This window comes from Microtus oregoni, unplaced genomic scaffold, assembly GCF_018167655.1.
Source record: "Microtus oregoni isolate MIOR12 unplaced genomic scaffold, Mior012 000034F_ref0000314, whole genome shotgun sequence".
Lineage (NCBI taxonomy): Eukaryota > Metazoa > Chordata > Mammalia > Rodentia > Cricetidae > Microtus > Microtus oregoni.
Genome location: NW_024543093.1, coordinates 8,400,426 through 8,419,832, shown reverse-complemented (window position 1 = coordinate 8,419,832; position 19,407 = coordinate 8,400,426). Strand labels below are relative to the sequence as shown.

General features: G+C 48.7%; 1 protein-coding gene across 2 annotated transcripts in view; it reads left to right on the top strand.

The window, feature by feature from the left end:
• The window catches only part of Rnf144a (ring finger protein 144A), a 121,444-nt gene extending 102,694 nt beyond the window's left edge, over positions 1-18,750 (top strand). For both annotated transcript variants that reach the window (XM_041630499.1, XM_041630498.1), the window contains 3 exons: positions 3,298-3,445; positions 7,141-7,230; positions 14,594-18,750. In XM_041630499.1, coding sequence (XP_041486433.1) covers positions 3,298-3,445; positions 7,141-7,230; positions 14,594-14,725 — 370 coding nt within the window. In that variant the 3' untranslated portion in view covers positions 14,726-18,750. The remainder of the gene's footprint in view (positions 1-3,297; positions 3,446-7,140; positions 7,231-14,593) is intronic.
• The last annotated feature ends 657 nt before the right edge of the window (positions 18,751-19,407 follow it).

The following is a 19,407-nucleotide window of genomic DNA, read 5'->3' as shown; positions in this document are numbered from 1 at the left end:
GAGCTGTGGTAGAATCAGTGGGCAGGGCGCTATAGCTGGCAGAAGACGTAGGCTTCCTTCATGAAAGTACCACCTGAGAGCGTGTGGCTGTCAATCAGGTCCACATCCTGAGTCTCCTTCAGATCTGTGGTTTTACTTGTGAGAATATTTGTGAGCCCCATGGGAATGTAAAGATGTGTAAGAACCCCCCCCCCCCCCCCTCTCTCCTCCCTACGTGAAAAGAGAGATGCACTGTGAGCTACACACCCGGACTAAGTCCTTTGCTATCAGCAATTTTCGCACAGCTACCCTCTGTTGGAGGTGATATGAAATAGCGGTGTAAGAATAAGACCACCAGTCATAGTGAGTGCTGATTACAAACAGGACCACAAGTCCCCAGGGACAGGAAGCTAAGAGCCCCACAGCTCTTTAAAATCTTGTCTATTAGAATATGGCAAAACACTTATGAATTTCTTCCCTCTTGCTTCTCCCAGTCAGATAGCCCAGCTGTTTGCCCAGGTGGACTTTGTAAATTAATCACATGGACCTTAAAATTTAACAGAATGAACCATACGAGATTAATTCTATCAGGGGCATCACTCCCCAGCAGAGTGTATACTGCCATGGAGTTCAGCTAGGCGAAGTGGCCATGCTACTGATGGAGAGACTATCATGACTGTCTGCTCCATAACCAAAGGAGTCCCTCCCCGCCCTGATTTCCTTTATTTTCCCATCTTCAGGAAGATACCCCAGCCATGCCCCAGCCTCAGATCCTCTCTTGATCTCCCAGCCCAGCCCTGTCGTCTCTCAGTTTGTACGCTGTCTCCAGGCCTACAGGTCCCTCTTGCACCATGTTCCTTTTCCAGACCCTCCTTGCTGCTCTTTGCACGGGCGCCCCTCCCTTCTGTCAGCTCTGTCACCAGGGTGTTGTGGATGACGGCATCCTTTGCTTTCCTGCTACGGTTTAGATACATTGACCACCATCCAGGACTTACTCTGTTGTAAGTCACTGATTTTATGGCTGCTGCTTCTGCCCTCAGGGGCAATGCATGCTTGATGTTTGACCTGGCACATGTCAGGCATTTGACTAGCAAAGATCGCTCAATTTAGATGTAGGGTTATAGAAGCCTCCAGACTCTAGGAAGAAACATGCTTGCTGTTTGGCTTGATTAAAAGTGATTGGCAGAAGTTGATTTCCTGGGAGGCAGAGCCAGAAGCAGATGAGGCATCTATTCATGGAAGAAGTCCAGTTGTTTGTCCCTAGTCAGTGAGTGAGTGAGTCCTGCCTTTTAGCAGGAAGAACAGGAATGGAGGACCCAGCCCAGGCATTTTCCCTACCTTGAAACTTCCTTGGGTGCTGAAGATGTGCTCAGTCAGTAGACTTCTTGCCTAGCATGCAAGAAGCTCCATGTTCAATAACCACCCTGCATATACCAGACATGATGGTGCGTGCGTATAATTCTAGCATTCAGGTGGGAGCTGTCACCAAGTATCTTCCTGGATTACTTTCCATTTTATATTTTGAGGCAGGATCTCTCAGTTGAACCCATGGCTTACCAGTCAGCTAGACTAGCTAGCCAGCTTGCCTTGGGGATAGGATACCCTGCCCTTACCTGTTCTAGTGCTGAGACTGGAGATAGGTAACACACCAACACAGTTTTTAAATATTTAATATTGTAATGTATAATATTATATATTCTGGTGATGCAAACTCCATCCTTATGCTGGCATGACAAACACTCTTCCCACCGAGCCATCTTCCCAGCCTTTCCCAGAATTTCTTATCCTATTACCTCCCATTTGTGGACAGAGAACCCAATTCCCTCAGGAGGTCACGCCTCATTGCCCTTAGGAAACCCATATGCATAATCCTGAGGAATGGTCACTGCTAATCATCAGACAGGTTGTGCTAAAGTGTCATTTAACTCTTGTACATCCTGTGGCCCTTCTGAACCATCCTCTGCCGAGATGCCTGCTAATAGTGCCACCACCTGACTTCAGCTGTGTGCTCGGACAGCACTGATTATTGGCTCGAAGGGGAGCCATCACTTTCCAGGACATACTGGATTGATGCTGAGGATTCTAATGGAGTACTTTATGTACCCTCGCAGTCTGTGGTCTCTTCTCTTGGCCTTTACCATTTCTTCCTCCAGATGTTGTCATGAATATATATTTAAGAAAACAGCTCTGTTTAGAAAAATGTTACAGCTGATATTCCTCAGCCGTGCCTAAATACCTGTTCTACTTTGAAAATATTATCAGCGTTGACTTCTTGCTACTTCTTACCCATTACTATCTTCATCACTGTGCCGTTGCTGTGAGAAGACAGCACAGCCAAGGCACCTCTTCTGGAGGAAAACATCTAAGTGGGGGCTGGCTTAGCGCTTCAGAGGATTAGTGCATGATCATCATTTGCAGAAAGCAGGCAAGCGTGGTGCTAGAGCCTTAGCTGAGAGCTTTACATCTTCGCCTGCATGTGGCGGTGGGGATGGGAGACACTGAGCATGATGTGGGCTTTGGAATCCCCAGAGTCCACCCCCAGCCACATATGTCCTTCCACAAGGCCACACCTACTCCCAAAAGGCACCTGTCCTAATCCTCCTAATCCTTCTCAAACACTCTCTGATGACTATGCATTTAAATATGGCCTACGGCAGCCATTCTCATCCAAACCAACACAGTTACTTGGCATAACCAGGGTGCTTTCTTAGGCTCACATTGAAGATTGAGGCTTGTAGGGGTGTCATGTAGCTGATTTGTGGAGGAGCCAGCATCTGCTGCAAGACTTAGGGCTATAATAAGCATTGCACATCCATCCTAGGTCCTCCGGGACACGGTAGTGACAAGCAGGCCAGGTAGCTCTTCTAAAGCAAGTGTGTATCTTCCTCTGTGTATGCTTATGACTTCTTTGTTCTGACAAGACTAAAGTGCATAAAATGTATTATCCACTCTTTGGGAAATGCACACATTGCTGAAGCTCCAACACTATTCTTCAGGTTTCCCCAGTATAAGCTTCAAGCTATATATAAGGTTTTTTTTTTTAATACAAATATTCAATATTTCTATTACATATTAAATATTTAATAGAAATATATTAGGTATGTGCTGATGTTCTTTTTGTTTTTGTCTTGTTTTTACTTTATTTGGGCAGATTCACTCGCCATACTTTGGCTGTTTTTTTCCCAGGGTTTTCGTTTCTTTGTCTTTAGTACCAAGTGGTCTGGGGTAGAGAGGTGCTCTTAGGTGCTCTCAGCACAGCCCCGCTGCTGGGTCTCTCTTGATTCCCACTACATGACCCTCATCATGTGTCTCCCACAGCTCTGCCTTCAAGATGGAAGAGGGCGATGCGCCCATCAAGCGCTGCCCCAAGTGCAGGGTGTACATCGAGCGGGATGAGGGCTGCGCGCAGATGATGTGTAAGAACTGCAAGCACGCCTTCTGCTGGTACTGCCTGGAGTCTCTGGACGTAAGTACTGGGCAGCCTCCCGCAGCAGCCATGAGCTCTTAGTTCAGGTCCGTAGGAGAGGAAGCTGGAGGCCAAGCCAGTGGCAGAGAAGTAACACCAGGGGATGATTCTCCTGTGTTTATGGGAATCCAGGTTCCCTGAGGTGAAGCTTGGTTACCGATGCTGGATAAAGAAGCTTAGGGCAGGCTTGGGGTTCAGCTTTATGTTGAAGAGTATTTGGGTCTTTGAAAAACACCGGGGCTGGCAGAGTAATGATCCCTGTGAGGCAAGAAGGAAGTCTGGTTCAACTTGACTCAGTAGCCGGTGCTGGCCTAAACCTATCAAGTCCAACCCCGGGCAGTTTATTTTAGCCATCTTTAAGCCCAGTAAGATTTGGGGAAAACGTTTCCTGGTATAACGCAATCCTGTGTGCCCAAGGAAACACAGTTACACGGAAACTCTTCTTCAAGTACATGTCACTTCTTCCACGGAGATGGGTTCATGATAGGGCTGCCTGTGTGGTCTTAAAGGCTTAGGGGAGAAACTGGGACCATCTTGGTCTTGCAAGTAGCAGGCCATGCAGGTACTTTGGTCCCAACAGAGGAAGAAGTGCTGAATGTCTTTGGGTGTCTTAGGCTAATCCTGATGAGCCTGGGTGTTATGACAGCGCACCACAGACTGGTACCAACAGCAGACATCAATTTCCCCAGTTCAGGGGCTGGAGAACTGGACTATGGCAGCTGACAGATGGGTCTGGTGAAGGCTCCGTTCTGGTCCTTGGATGACTGCCTTCTCCCTTGGCCATGTTGGGAAAAGCAAGCCTCTGGTCTCTCCAAAGAAGCAAGCTCTGGTCTCTCCAAAGACACCAATACTGTCAGGGACTCCTTCCCCGTGACCTCATCTAAATTCAATCACCCCCAAAGGCCCACCTGCAGACACCACCATATTGAGACTTGGAACCCTGATGAATCCCAGAATTTGGGTGGTAGGAAACACACTCAGTTAGTGGAACAGTAGGAAAAATGACAGTACACAGCAGCAAAGCATGCTGGGCATTGGGGAATTTCTATGCCGCATCTACATAGAAAGGAAACATATATTCCCTGTGCTGTCTGTCAGAATAGATGTGTCTAGCCTCAGACAGCAACCGTCTGCCTTTGTGTTCTCCATGTCCAGACCCTTATGTTCCTGCTGCTGCTATAATGGTTTCTCACTGCCTCTTTCTCTGGTTTCCTCTCTGCTGCTATGATAAATGCTTTGATCAAAAGCCGTCTAGGAAAGATTTTCTTTTGTTTGCTTGTTTGTGTGTTAAATTTTACAGGGAAGTCAGGGCAGGTGCTGGAAGAATCCATGGGAAAATGCTATTTGCTGCCTCTCCACTCCCAGCCTGCCTAGCTGATACAGGCTAGGGCTACCTGCCTAGGGGATGGTGCTGCCCACAGTGGGTTACCCTCTTCCACTTCAGTCAAGACAATGCCTCACAGACAGGCCCATGGGCCAATCTGATCTTGACAGACCTCAATTAGAAGCCCTCCTTAGGCGACGCCAGACTATGTCACATTGACAGATGAAGCTGAGCAGGAGGGTGACTTTCCACAATGACTTTGGTTTCGGAAGAGTTTGATCACATATCCTTTAGAAGACTATCAAAACACCTGCTAAGCACTGTAGTTAGCAATAGGCCAAGTGAACTGAACCGCACCTCCTGATAGGAGCCTGTTTTTATCTGCTCTGATTGGCAGTGATGGTTAATTTTAGGAGGAAACCATGATGCGCTTAAAGGCGACACAAAATCATCTCTAAGACCCAGTGATCATCGTTCTATGGCATTAACTTGACTGAATTAAAAAAAAAAAACTCCTAGGGCATTAGCGACACACATGTGTGCGGTCGTGGGTGTGTGGGGTGTAAAGGATGCTTTCAGAGCGAATTAACTGAGAATGGAAGCCCCACCCACACACACTCTGTCTTTCAAGTACCAGCATGAGGAATGAGGTTTGGGTTAAAATAGAGGACAAGGGATAAGACAAAACTTAACAACCTTGGCCAAAGTGTGGCCCCATTGTTTGCCCATCATTTTCTGCTGTAAGGTAGCCTGACAAGTCAGAAAGATGTGAACTCTTCCTGAGGGAAACACACACACACACCCGCTGCCCCAAATCTGGTACCGGGATTCAGCCTATTTCTTCCCTCATCTTGAGACTCCTGGGGAAATCCCAACTCCCTGGAGCTCAGTATTTTACAAAGGTCTTATACCCAAAGGGTTTGGGGGTAGCCCAAGTGTCTCTCTTGAGAATATTTCCGCCTGTGGAGTGTGGCCTGGGAATCTTCATTGGCCACCCGCTTCCTAGGATGTTTGGCTCACCAGCTGGTACCCACTTTGAAGGACGGAGAATAGTAAAGGCTTTAAAGCAGCCGATGCCGTGTGGCATGGTGTGTGCCTTAGAAAGAACTTTGGAGCTTTTTAGAGAACCACAAAACAAGATGCTGTCACAGGCAGACAAGGGAAATGAGACCTTTCCTAGGTGCTTAAACTAGTCTTTGGGTAACTGCCTCCACATTAATGTGAGGACAAGAGCAATTAAGAGTCCCAGAGGAGAGCTCACAGCAGGCAGAAGTGGCTGGATGGAGTTTCAACAGGGGCCCACCTGTCCTGGGAAGGTGATCCAGCTGCGGAACTTCTGCCTCTAGTGGCCATTGTTTGGAGAGCTGCATCATAAAAGCCAGGCTTTATGGCCACCCTGCCATGTATTCGCACCCTGAGAGGCTTGACCTTAAGCCAGCAAACTCCAGGTTGGAGCCCTTTTCAGCACCAGAGGTAGGATGGCTTCTCTGCCCCCTAGCTATAATAGAGTTGACCCGAGGAGCCAGAAGTTGGTGGTGATATCCTAGGTTTCTCTGGTTTTCTTGTCCTTTGAGTCATATTGGACCCTATGATCATTTGTTCTTTTCTTCAAAGGAAACTTCCCGTTGGTGGCCTTGGTTGGCTGTTGGTACTGTCTCCTACCTTTTTCCTGTCGGCGATGGCTAGGCAGGGACTCGTGGGGGTGTGTGCAGAGAATACCTATCCCCAATACTCAGTGGTGCTTGAACATATTGAGGTCCCTTGAGTGGTGAGAGCCTTCAGAGGTGACCAACACAGTGAGCCCTCAGCCCAGCCACCTGGAAGTGACTCTCCTAAGAGGCCACGTGGAGGGAGGCATGGAGCAGAAAGTTCTCTGGGTACTGACATGGGATGCTGGCTTACTCTAGATGGGAAGAGAACATGTGGGTAGAGAGGGTGTTTGCCCAACCGGGTCTTGAGTAAAGAGTAACATTGCAAAAGGATTTCTGAAAATCTGCCCTAAGGGAGGACTGGCCTGGTGAGAAGCTGGTCTGGTCTCGTTGGATCTGACACAGGCCAGCCTAAAAGAAACTTGATCTTCCTCTTCAGTCACTTGTTGGTTCAAGCTTCAGAAATGTCACTACATTCAGGAGACCCTTCTCCGGTTCAATACTGAGATCTGTCCCCAAGACTCCCTCGATCGAATGAGGCTAACAGTTCCCCCTGACTGCTCTGTCGAAAAGGATGGTAGTCCGGAGGAGTGGTACCCGAGTGTCTGCACATTCCCTGGCTCTCACCCTTGCCTGTGTCCACATACTGTGTGTCTAGAGTGTAGAACATAACAAGAGCTGGCGTCCCATGTTCACAGCCGACCTTTCTCTGTTCTTCGCAGGATGACTTCCTTCTGATACATTACGACAAAGGGCCTTGTCGCAACAAGTTGGGCCACTCCCGGGCATCAGTGATCTGGCATCGGACACAGGTAACGGGCTGTTTATTTTGAACTTTGAGCTCAAGAAAATGTGTGTGTGTGTGTGTGTGTGTGTGTGTGTGTGTGTGCGCGCGCGCTAGAAGACTTTCTAGTGATGCTGATGGCCTGGCACAGTGTTTGAATATGTGCACATGGGTGTCTAATATCAGACCTGTTACTTGCACGAGAATCCTGACTTTGGCCATGACCAGACCTGCCTTCTGACCATATTGTTACTCTTTGTCCTTGGTGAAGAGCTGTCTCTAGCTGTCCTTAGAGAGGCAAGCAAATTGCTAACATAAAAGGATGATGGGGAAGTAAGGGAACATCTCTGCTGTGGGCAGAGCCTGTAAGTGGCTCTTAGGTCAGCTGATTCTGCAGTGTTGAATTACATGTGGAAGGGGGTTTAGCACCTGTGTGCCAGCCACGTCTGTAAGACATTCCTCTATGGACCCTGCCTCCTGCTAGGTGCAAAGGGCAGAGATGACGAACCAGCAGACTCCCCCGTGACATAAAGCAGCTATGGAGTGAGGGATGGGGAAAGGCTCTAAGATGACATGGTGGCATCAGGCCTGGTCATGTGTGTTAGTGCTACTTCTACGTGTCAAGGATAAACCTGTGTATACGAGGGGCAGGCCAGAGAAGACGGGGCAAGTGAACAGCTTGGATTGTGGACGGACAGGGCCATGTGGATTGTAAGACAGAGAGTATGGGGTTAGTCTGGGAGATTACATCTCCAGGGGCTTTGCCAGACCTGGATTTGATTTACACTGAAGTTGGGAGCTACAAAGGGTTAGGGAAGTGGAGTCAGCTTTACTCCACAGTTGCCTTGGAAGGGGCTTCTTTACCAGGCTTTCCCAGGAGTCCTCCGAGGTCACTGTGCCAGTCCATCTAAAGATGGAGGGACAGTAGACTAGAGCTGGGAGTGGGTCTGACTGTAACTTCATTTCCTTACGCTCCTAGCTACAGGTTGATGGGGACGAAAGCCCGTGAGCTTGAGTGTCTGCAGCGGAGCTGAGGGGATTCCCTGCAAAGTGTTACTTAGGAGCAGGCATTCAACTGCTGACCAGGCCTGATGCCCCCTACCCATTCCCTGGTCGTTATAGTGCGTGAGTTGCTATGGGATTCTGTGCTCTTTAAATAGCACCATCTCAAGGCATCTATGCAAGTGGGTGGCAGAGGTGTCATCCGCAATGGCAGGGTTGTCCTTATTAGGATGAATGCAGATGTATGGTGTACCGCATTTCAGAGACATGCAGGCCATGGGAAAGAGAGCATAGGACATCAGAAAAGAGACCTGGATTGAAACATGAAAGGCACTGAGCAAACCAGGGCTCAAGGATAAGGAAGGCCATCCCAGCAGTGCCCCGAGTGTGTGAAGTAGCAGGGGCAAAGGGCAGACGTGGGTCTGTCCACGAGGGAGACCATGTCCCTGGAAGGCTTCTCCCACTCACATACTTTGTGCATCTGCCCACAAGGCTAGGTGATGGGGGAGTGTCATATATCAATCTGTTGATTTCATTGGTTAAGCAATAAAGAAACTGCTTGGCCCTCATAGGTTAAAACATAGGTGGGTGGAGTAAACAACAGAATGCTGGGAGAAAGAAGCTGAGTCAGTGAGTCGCCATGATTCTCCCACTCCAGGCAGACGCAGGTTAAGATCATTCCTGGTAAGCCAGCTCGTGGGCTACACAGATTATAAGAAATGGGCTAGTTCAGGTGCAAGAGTTAGCCGAGAAGAGGCTAGATAGAAATGGGCCAAGCAGTGTTTAAAAGAATACAGTTTCCGTGTAATTATTTCGGGTAAAGCTAGCCATGCGGGCGGCCGGGTGCCGGGAAAGTAGCCCGCTGCTCCTAACACAATAGCTAGGTCCTGTGCTAGGTCCCTGTAGCTTTCCATTTTATCCAAGCCCAACACACCATGGAGTGCTCATGGCCCCCAAAGACCCCTTTAGTCTTGTGGTTTGTCTGGCTCGGTAGTTTGGCTAGAGAGGCCCTGTTCCTCTGTCAGCCTTCCTGTTCTGAATCCAATTGCACCTCCCCTTTTTTCTCTCTGGACAGGCTCCCTGCCTTAGCTCTGCCTCCAGAGACTTGTTAATGACACTGAGGGAGAGGTTTATCATCTGTCGTCAATAGCCTCGTGACACTTTTATTGGGTGTTTACAGAGTCTAGACTAAGAAGGGACCTGGGGCCACATCATTCCTTCTGCTTAGGGACTTGGCTTGAAATCTCCCATGCTCTCCTGCATCTGCTTAGTCTTGGTCGTCATTACCCATGGATCTCTGTTTCCTGCCTACACCCAGCTCTGAGATTCCACCTGTACTCTGTGCAACTCATTTAGACCTTAGGTCCGACGTGAATAACGTGACATTACCTTCCATCCTTTGGGAACAGGCTGCACCCTCATCATTCCTGTTGCTCCAACATCTACCTTCCCCTCTGGACACTGCATCTGTCTTTCCTCTTGTAGGACGTCAGCCTGTCCTTGATGCAATAACCATGCGTAACCTCAGTGCCCTGTTCCTGTTCCCAGAGTAGAGAGATACTTCAAAAACAGTCATCAGATGAAGCAAAGTATGGACCTTTAGTGTGGCTTTGTGACAGTGTCCCCATCCATCCTCCTTCCTTCAGTTGCTTCCCGGATGTGTAGCATGTTGGAGATAGGGTGGTCGTGGTCTTTGTTCTGACTCTTCAGGGTCTGTTCCTGGTGAACCGATAATGAGGTTGTGGGTTCTGAACACCTGGAGAGACAGACAAGCCCCAGCGACAGATGTGGTGTCAAATGTGACATACACAGAGTGTCTGGAGAGGACGTCTGTGCTCTCCAGAGGCCTGCGCACTCCTCTGTCCACCTTTCAGAAACCGTCCATTGAAGAGATCGCTTCTGCTTCCTCTGCCTGGTCTCATGCTTCTCAAGTCCTATCTTCTGCCGTCCTAGCTGGCTGCTGCCCTGGCAGCCACACCTTCCCAGTGCCGATGCTTTGGACAAAATCCAGCACTGGGCACATTCTAACAGGCTGGAATCTGGGGGTCCTCGGGATATTGCAAGGCAATGTGAGAACGGAAAGCAAGGACATAACCTGTTGATAATCCAGGCTGGAAGACTGTAACAGAACAGAATGAGGCAGGAGTGTAAGTGGGGGTAGCTTTATAAGACTACATGTGCTGAAGGCTGTAACTTAAAGCAAAGTTACTTTGGAGGAGAAGGTATGGGCCGCCACTCAATTTGGTGAATCAGCATCTCTCAGCATATGGAATGTATCTGATGGTAAGGGGATCAGACGTGATCTGGGAAGGGAGAGAGTGGGCCCTGTGGCATAGGCTAAGGCTGACCCTGGATACCCACAAGTTTTAGAGCCCCAGGAGAAAATGTCCCACGGTCTCACTTAAAGATCTCCACATCACATGCAGCATCATCTTCCCCTCTACAAAGCAGGCCAGAAGCCTCACAACAGCCCGAGGCCCCCTCCTGCCCTCTCCCCCACTCACATCCCTCTCATCCATTTCAAAGCCCTGCTCCAGGCTTGTCTCCCACACAGTCTTGTCTCTAAAGCACCCTGCACATGGCGTGTCTTAAGTCTTAAGCTGGGGCTTTGACTTGGATTTTACAGGCTCCCGCGGGTAGGCACATGCGATACTCTGTTATCCTGGCAGGCATCTCCGCGCCCACTGTCTACTTCTGCACCAACTAAAGTCCTGACATTGACCCACCCACCCTGTAAACGGGTCAGATGACTTTGGTTGCCACAGACGAAGCCACTGCAGAGAACTTCATGAGAGTCGGGATTCTGGGAATGCCTCTTTCTGTGGTTGGGGGTCCTGCTCAACTCAGACCTCTGTGCCATTTACGGTCAACATCAAGCCTAGCAAACTGTGACCACAGTGTTTTGAGGGTGTTGTCCCTGGTGTATGGTGATTTTGTGGGTTCCTGCTTCCTTACTTTTCTTTGTTATAAAGTTTTGTAGCATCATTCTAGCAGACGTGGGGGCTTTGCTTCTTGGAGACATTGCAGCTAGTTTTTGTCCGCTTTCTGAGTATAAAGCGTTGCATGCTACATTTCACTCAGCCCCCATTGTCAAATGCTTCCTCCATTCCAACACAGTTGCATGCTGTGAATGAGAAAGTCCCTTATCTTGTCAGAGTTTTGCACATGCTTGCACATGCTCATACATGCACGCACACAAACAATGCACACACGCATGAGCATGCATATGCACATACATACGCACACACACGTACACACATGCACACACATATCTGTTCTGGCTGACAAGGACTTCTGCGGAGGTCAATAGGAGCCTAAGGCGGTGGTGTCTGAGCCAGCCTTTTTTTGAGCGTTTAGCATAAACCCCACTGCTGGGTAGTGTCTACTGGCTTTGCTCCATTGCCATCCCAGACTCAAGGTGAAGTGCAGATGAGCTGGACACTCGTTTTCTTTCTCCTCACTAGAGCAAAGCTCATCTTTCAGGACACGGTGTCTGCCGGGAGAGTTCCATCCAAGCTCCTGTTCCTCCATAAGCAGCTTGAGAGACTTTTCCACTCTGGTTTAGTTTATCCAGGAAGCTCAGTTCAGGCCATTGGGCCAGCCGGTTTTCAACTGTGCATTCCCTCGTGCGTGAGGGACTATGAGCCATGTCCTGCCCACTCCCCACCCCTGGGTGAAGGGCTGGGGTTCCCGCAGAGCTGCCTGACACTAGGATGGGCGTCTGAGGCTGGAACAATATGGACCTTTGGAAAAGCACATTGCGTCATAGATTTCGCATCTGTAAAACAAGAAACGGAGACCTGGATGCAGCGGCACGCACCTGTGGTCCCAGGGTAGACTACAAGGGAGTGGAGAACAGGGTCTTGCTGGCCACAGTCTAGCCAAATCTGTGAGTTCACGTTTAGGGAGAGACCCTATCTCAAAAAAAAAAAAATTAAATAAAAGTTGGGGTACCACTGAGGAACACACCCAGCGTTGGCCAACACACACATGTTCACACGGCCACACAATTGTGCACATAGATAAATAAAGTTTTAAAAATGAGACTAGTGGACTGGAATCTAATCCAGAGACTCAGTGAGGCTCCATCTTCTCAGGCCTAGTTTTGCTCCCTCAGTGAAGTCTAAGGATCTCGCTCAGCTTTCCATAGCTTTGATTTGGACTTGCTCTTCCCAAGTTTGAATGCAGTCTGGAGTCTCTGGGAAGACCATTGGCCAGGTGCTATTTCTCTGACATGGCCACAAAGCTTGTGTTCTGATCTAACAGCATTGGCTTATCAAACTCACATGGAGGCGTGTTGTCTGGCAGCCCTCAGTGCTTTCCAATGCTGATGTAACCATGTGTGTGGTGACCTCTAGGGAGCCTGGGCCCATCTCTCTATCCCCCGCATGCTCCAGGGCCTGACCATCATGTCCTGATGCGTTTATCTAATTATTCTTTATCAATAAAAGCTCGGGAGTCAGATATTGGGGTAAGAACCTGAATGGCCAGAGAAGTGGCAGAGAAGTGACCAGAACCCTGTCTCTGTCGTTCCTCTGTAAGAGCAGCATCATTCCTAAGTGCTGAGACATCTCTCCAGCTCCCACGGTCTTCATGTGATTTTCACACATCACCTTAACTGATTGGTGTGATCCCGCCTCCAGCATTATGCTTATCCAATGAGCTTCCTGGATGAGGCTCAGTGTCTTATTTATCAATGCACCGTGATGTCTTGTATCACATGTGATCTTATTTATAAGTGTGGGCGTGCACTGCATGCGTGCACTGTGGTGTGTGTATATATATATATATATATGTGTGTGCTTTGTTTCCAGGAAATATTTCAGTGAAGGAGTTCTTTCCTTCCTGTGTGTTTGATGCTTTACTATAGAGTGGGCCTTAGAGCTTATTTGTTAATCCCGAAGTTGAGAAAACAGACTTGGAGAAGTCATGTATTTATCATTTTGAACACTAGGTGGCAGTCTAACTCCACATTCAGCTTTCAGAAGGCTGAGTGTGGCTGATCTAAGGAAGGATAGGGAAAAGAAGACCCCGTTGATTTGAAACAGCCCCACTGGCTGGTGTAGAAGTCAGCCGGCCTTCATGTGGGCTTTATTCCTAGAAGAGGGGGAAAAACGAGTTTTCAAAAAATCAAAATATAGCCGGACAGTGGCAGTGCACACCTTTAACCCCAGCACTACAGAGGCAGAAACAGGTAGGTCTCTGTGAGTTCAAGGCCACTCTAGTCTACACACACACACACACACACACACACACACACACACACACACAGAGAGAGAGAGAGAGAGAGAGAGAGAGAGAGAGAGAGAGAGGAGAGAATTCCAGGACAGCCAGGGCTACACAGAAAAACCTTGTCTGGAAAAAAACAAAACTAACTAAATAAATGTTAAAAATAATAAAAATCTTTAAAAGTCCATGTTAGGTTTTAAAATCCAGAAAGGCAAGGGTAGCTCAATGTAATGTCGCATGTCCCTGTCATTCTAGTTCCCTCATTTGAAGGGTCTTGTCCTTGCCCTCTTAGACACTAAACCTTCTGGACATCTTTGTCTTCTCAGCCATTTTCCGTCCTCTAACAAGGTAGGCCTCTGCTTCTTGGATGACCTCTAACTGGAACTAACCCACTTCCTGTATTAGGCTCTAACGAAATCTTCGCCTTTCCATTAGACAGTGTTCTGCTGGAGTGTCGGGTATTTTTGGATTTGTAATAGCTAGCCATCGTCTACCAAATAATGATCGCTCGTGGGCAGGGAGAAATCAGTAATTAGTTGAATACATGGAAAAGTGGATGGGGTGGGACTCATGAAGAGAAAGGAGTACACGCAGATAGATGCACCAATGGTTGGTTGGATAGACAAGGGGAGAGAGGAGTCCGTGGCTGATGGTTAAAGAAGTAGATGGATAATGCACTCGTGACTCCGTGGAGGGGTGGAGGGGATGCATGACTGTGTAGACGGTGTCTGGATGTACGCGTGGCTCCGTGGAGGGGATGCATGACTGTGTAGACGGTGTCTGGATGCACTCGTGGCTCTGTGGAGGGGTGGAGGGGATGCATGACTGTGTAGATGGTGTCTGGATGCACACGTGGCTCTGTGGAGGGGTGGAGGGGATGCATGACTGTGTAGATGGTGTCTGGATGTACGCGTGGCTCCGTGGAGAGGCGGAGGGGTGAGTGTGTGAATGAAGGTGCAGATGGAGGGGTAGCTGACTAGATGAATACAGAGGATGGATAGCTATGTGGATGGACAGGCTGGATGGTGGGCCTGTGGATGGAGAGATAGAAACATGATCGGATATGTGGATGGAATGATGGGCCATGCTGCAGCTTAAACTTAAGCTGTGGAACTACAAACCAGCGTCCTCACCTCCTCTCCTCTCTGTTTCCCTTCTAGGTGGTGGGAATCTTTGCTGGATTTGGGCTCCTGCTCCTAGTGGCCTCCCCTTTCTTGCTCCTGGCCACACCCTTTGTACTTTGCTGCAAGTGTAAGTGCAGTAAAGGTGACGATGACCCGCTGCCCACCTAGAGGACGGCGTGATGCTGGGACAGATTCCTGCCTCGGGACGTGTGTTCCCCTACCCCCCTACCCCTCCCTCACTAAACATGTTTCTTGCCTTATGTGCCCCATTGAGCTTCAGTGTCCGGCTTCCTGCAGAGATTTCAGGGATGACATCAGCCAGTGGGCAGAGACCTCGGGTGTGGTCTCCTCCGGGGTGTGAGGAAGGCAAGGCAGAAGTGGGTGGGGCGCATCCCGCAAGTTCTCCTGTGTCTGCAGACCTGGCCTGAGGTAGCATCAGCTGCACATCAGGCGGTTTCGTCTCCCTGGCCATAGACTGGGAACGTCCCGCTGGAGCTTAGGAGCCCCACTCAGACAAAGGGACGCCTTGGCTTCAAGATGGCATTGTATGGTCAGGAGAGGTCTTCAAGACTTAGGACTCTCTTCAGCTAGCACCTGATTATCTGACTTGAGAAAATCTGTTTGTGAACTGTTTTTACTCCTAAAGGCATTTAGTAAAATCCTTTTTAGAAGGCTTCCCCCCGCCCACTTTCTGTCCACTGAATAGTGAAAATCAACAAGGTGCGTCAAAACCATGCTATGCCTTCTCTGAAATGTGCATTTTATGAAATGGTAGATAAGTGATTCTCCTGGCCTGATCACTTCCTCCAGGAGCTCCAGAAAGCCTTATGCACACTTTGTGTTTCCTCTTGGAACCCGCTGTCATGGCTGTTTGAATGCCGTGAGCTGTGTCCTGTGACCCGCACGGGCTCCCTGTTGTCGAGTTTCTTTGAAGATGCTGACACGTTCAAGGGATCATCTCCCCTGTCCTCCAGTGCAGCTCACAGGGCCCATTCCTTCTCCCAGGTGGCAGCCAACACCTTGGAGTATCTCCAAACCAGGTGTTTTACTCTGAAGGCCTCTGCTTCCACTCCTTGCCCCACTTTGCAGGTTGGTGAGGCGACGAGGAGGGTTAGCACCATCCCTCCCTGGGCAACTCTGAGAAGTTGGGTGGGAACGCTCTGAAGTGTTTGCATTGTTCAGATGCTTTAGGTAATTTGAAAAATCATGTGGCTCATAGGACACAGGCCTAACCCTGTAGTTAACCAGTGTGTTCTTGCTAGGAAAAAACAAAACTAAACAAAACATATAAAGAAAGAATGAAAGGAAGGAAGGAAGGAAGGAAGGAAGGAAGGAAGGACGGACCCTTCTGCCGAGGGGAGTGAGTTTGTGATTTGATCCTTCTGGGGACTGTGTGTTTCCATGTCAAGTGTAAGATAGTAAGACCCAGGCACTCCACTGATGGACTCTGAAAACAGCAGAGAGAGTGCTTTCTTTCAGAATTGACTTTCAGAGCCCACCACGCTCCCCAGGAGCAGGGTGGAGCTGTAGAGGTTCACAGGGGACTGTGTTCTTAAAGGCTTACCTGGCATCCTACAAAGAAGTAAAGCAAACCCGGAGTCCTGTCACCCCAGCCCTTGTTCTCACAAGCCCATGGCCTCCTTAGTGACTGTGTGACTCTACACTTCTGGACCAATGTCAAGGTCCTAGCAGGCACTGCCTGCCCAGGAGTGACTTCATTTTCTTTCTTTTTAACTGCTGGTGAGTGAGGTAGGACAACCGCTGGCTTCTCTCCCGCTGGTATTGATTTTTCTTTATTAAGCTAACGTCGTTTAGAAGCTCAGTCCGCATCAAAACCACGCTCAGAGAGTCGTCCTGTAGTTGAAATGGAAAAGTTCACTAGCCAGGTGTGACCTTTGAGACTTTTATTCTGCATGAAGCCTGGCCTTGAGCCTCTGTGGTTGGAAACAAGGGGGCAAGGTGGCCTGGCTCTTCTGGAAAGGACTGATGATTTTATGTGAGTCCGTGGCTGGATTCAAGACCTCAGGCCTGGAATTTGTGTGCAAAACCATCCGGCCACCACCTTTTAAAATGCTTCTCAGAGGTGGCAGGCAGCCTGGGCCCTGGTTCCATCGGTGCACAGGCAGACTTCACAAGACCATAGTCCTCCCCACCCCGTCTTGACCACCACTGTCTGTCTCATTGTTTGGTTGCATTCATCCTTGCGGTAGGAGCAGCAGCTTGTGTTTTCAGACCACAGCTCAGGCTCCCTAATCAAACATGTAGTCACTTTGTATCTGGGAGACTTCTGAAAGTTCACACTCCTTTGTGACCCAACCTACTCACACCAGCCCACAGTGGTCTTCCCAAGCACATGACTGGACGCAGCCAGGGGCCATAGGGATGCTGGGGCTGACCAAGTATGGACAGAGGATCCCTGTCTGCCATGAGCCTTTTTATCAAGCATACTTGCTCAATTGGATTTAGTAATAAAAACTAACTCGTCCACTCCCTCTAGAAACACCAGCAAGATCACACTGAAATATATACACTTACATTGTTCCCTATGGGAGTCCTTTTAGTAGAGACTTCCATACCCGTTTATTATGGGCACACAGGTTGAACCATGTGTGATGTAAAATGCACGTGGAACAGTGAAGATGCCCCCTCCCCCAGATGCAACTGGTCTTGCTGTAAGTCCTGAGTAGCCTGAAGTGCTCTGTGATCATAGTAACCTTTCTGGTGCTCAGTGTGGTTGGTCAGAAGTGAAAATGAAGTTCAATGAGATGGACCACTCTCCTGATTGAAGAAGACTGTTCAGTCCTAAGCTTGTGGAAGAGCCTCTTAGTGACAGGCTGTGGGCTGTCTAGTAGGGCTCCACTGAGGGCCTGCTGACCTGTGGGTTATCTGAGGCATTGGGTGGCTGACCCTGCCCACTGTCTTACTGGGTGTGCTAATCCCTGCCAAGTTCAGTCCTGCAGCCCATGGCTTCACAGTCTCCCCAGGGTGACGCTCTCAGAGGCAGTCATGATCCGTGTGCATGGAGGACGGAGAACCAGCTCCTTGTGGGGACAGAGATTTGGATTCCATGAATTATGGCCCTCCTCTTCACCTGGGAGTAGCTCAGACTGTGGAACCAACACCTTCACCACTTTGGTATCTGTCTTGAAGAGAACAAATCCTTTCTCTCTACAATGTATTGTTCCATAAAACAGGTGTAAGATCCTAGCCAGGTTTCCCATTGAATACAACCCCTGGGGAGGAAGGCTTATCAGCCTTGAACATCTGACTTAAAGATGAATTTATTTTTTTCCACTGGACTTAGGAAAGGGAGAGTTCATTTCATGAATCCGAAGTGCTTCCCTTGGTCGCCTTTAAAAATTAGGGGACTGGAGAGAATGAGGGAGGGTTTATTTTGTGTACTTCCTGATTCCCACAGATAAATAAACACATCTGTGAATATATATATGTAAATCACAACGAAATCTTCAAGGGAAACCACTTTGCATGTATACAATTTCATGACGGTTTCCTTTAAAAAAATAAAAATACCAAAGCTTGTTTCTCCCTCACAATGAACCCAAACCCTTATGAAGTTAAATGAGGTAAAGAGATTATAACTGACTGTCACCAAAAAAAAACTCAACCAGGAGGGAAGGGCTTATATTCAAACGGTTGCTGATGCCCCATGATTAGGAGAGCCCACTCTTGGCAGTTAAAACTCTACAATCTCCCCAGCCCTCCTGGCTTGTATAATCCTGTCTTCCAAGATCCCAAGGCCCTCCAGTTAGGTGTAGCTGTGTGCCACGTGCCTGACTTTTCTTTGAGACTTTGCTAACTTTGCCTCAAGTGTATTTTAATCTTGTATAAAAACATGCATGTGTCCGTCATGCGCACGTGCACACGTATGCATTCTGTATTTGATGAGTGGTTACTGTAAGACCAAGCAAGCAAGCAAACAAAAATTATGTATGAGAAAATTGCGTTTGTGGTTTTGAGACGTGAGTACACTTCGTACCACTAACACTGTGACGTGTAAGAGCTGTCTGAATGCCTTTCCATGTTGTGATTTGTACTTTAGAACCCTAGGGACACATTGGATTTATAATTTCAATACATATTTTAAATGTATTGCGTCTTACGTCGTCTGTCTCCCCTTTCGAAGGGATTTCTTTTTAAAGATATTTTGGCTGGAATACAGGTGAATTTTTGTATACTCCCGCCTGGCTCCATCTTTTGTAACTGCTTCGCTGACTGGCCTGAAGATTGGGTGCTGAGCACGGCGGGAGGTGGGAGGAGGAGGGGGAGGCAAGGAGGGAGAGGAGATCTTGCCACTCAGAGCACAGCGTCTGTATTCGGAGACTGTTTTCTCTGCGACAAAATGGAAGCCACTAACAGCTTCTTTTAGCTCATGGTTGGAGAGGGTGCCAGTCTTTATAGTGGGGAATGGAGAGCAGAGTCCATGGCACCATAGCCCTGTGGCTGAGACTCTTTACATCTCAACCAAGTCGTGGGCAAGAGAGGGAGCTGCTGGCCCTCGCTTGATTTTCCTGTTCTCTCCCTTTTCCTTCATTCTTGGATCTCAGTTGTGTCCAGGTCCCAACAAAAGCAATGTAGGGTGGGGAAGGATTTCTTCCAACTCACAGGAGTGTGGGGCAGCTGGTCACATGACATCCACCCACAGTCAGCTAGTGGGGTTGGGGTGGGGAGGGAGGTGAGGGAGGATGCTGATGCTCAGCTAGCTTTCTCCAAAAATTTGGTTCATGGCCCACATTCATGGTGAATCCTGCCATTTCAGTTAAATCCTGATAGAAACACCCTCATAGACACACCCAGAGGTCAGTTTCCATGGTGAGACCGTGAAGATTGAC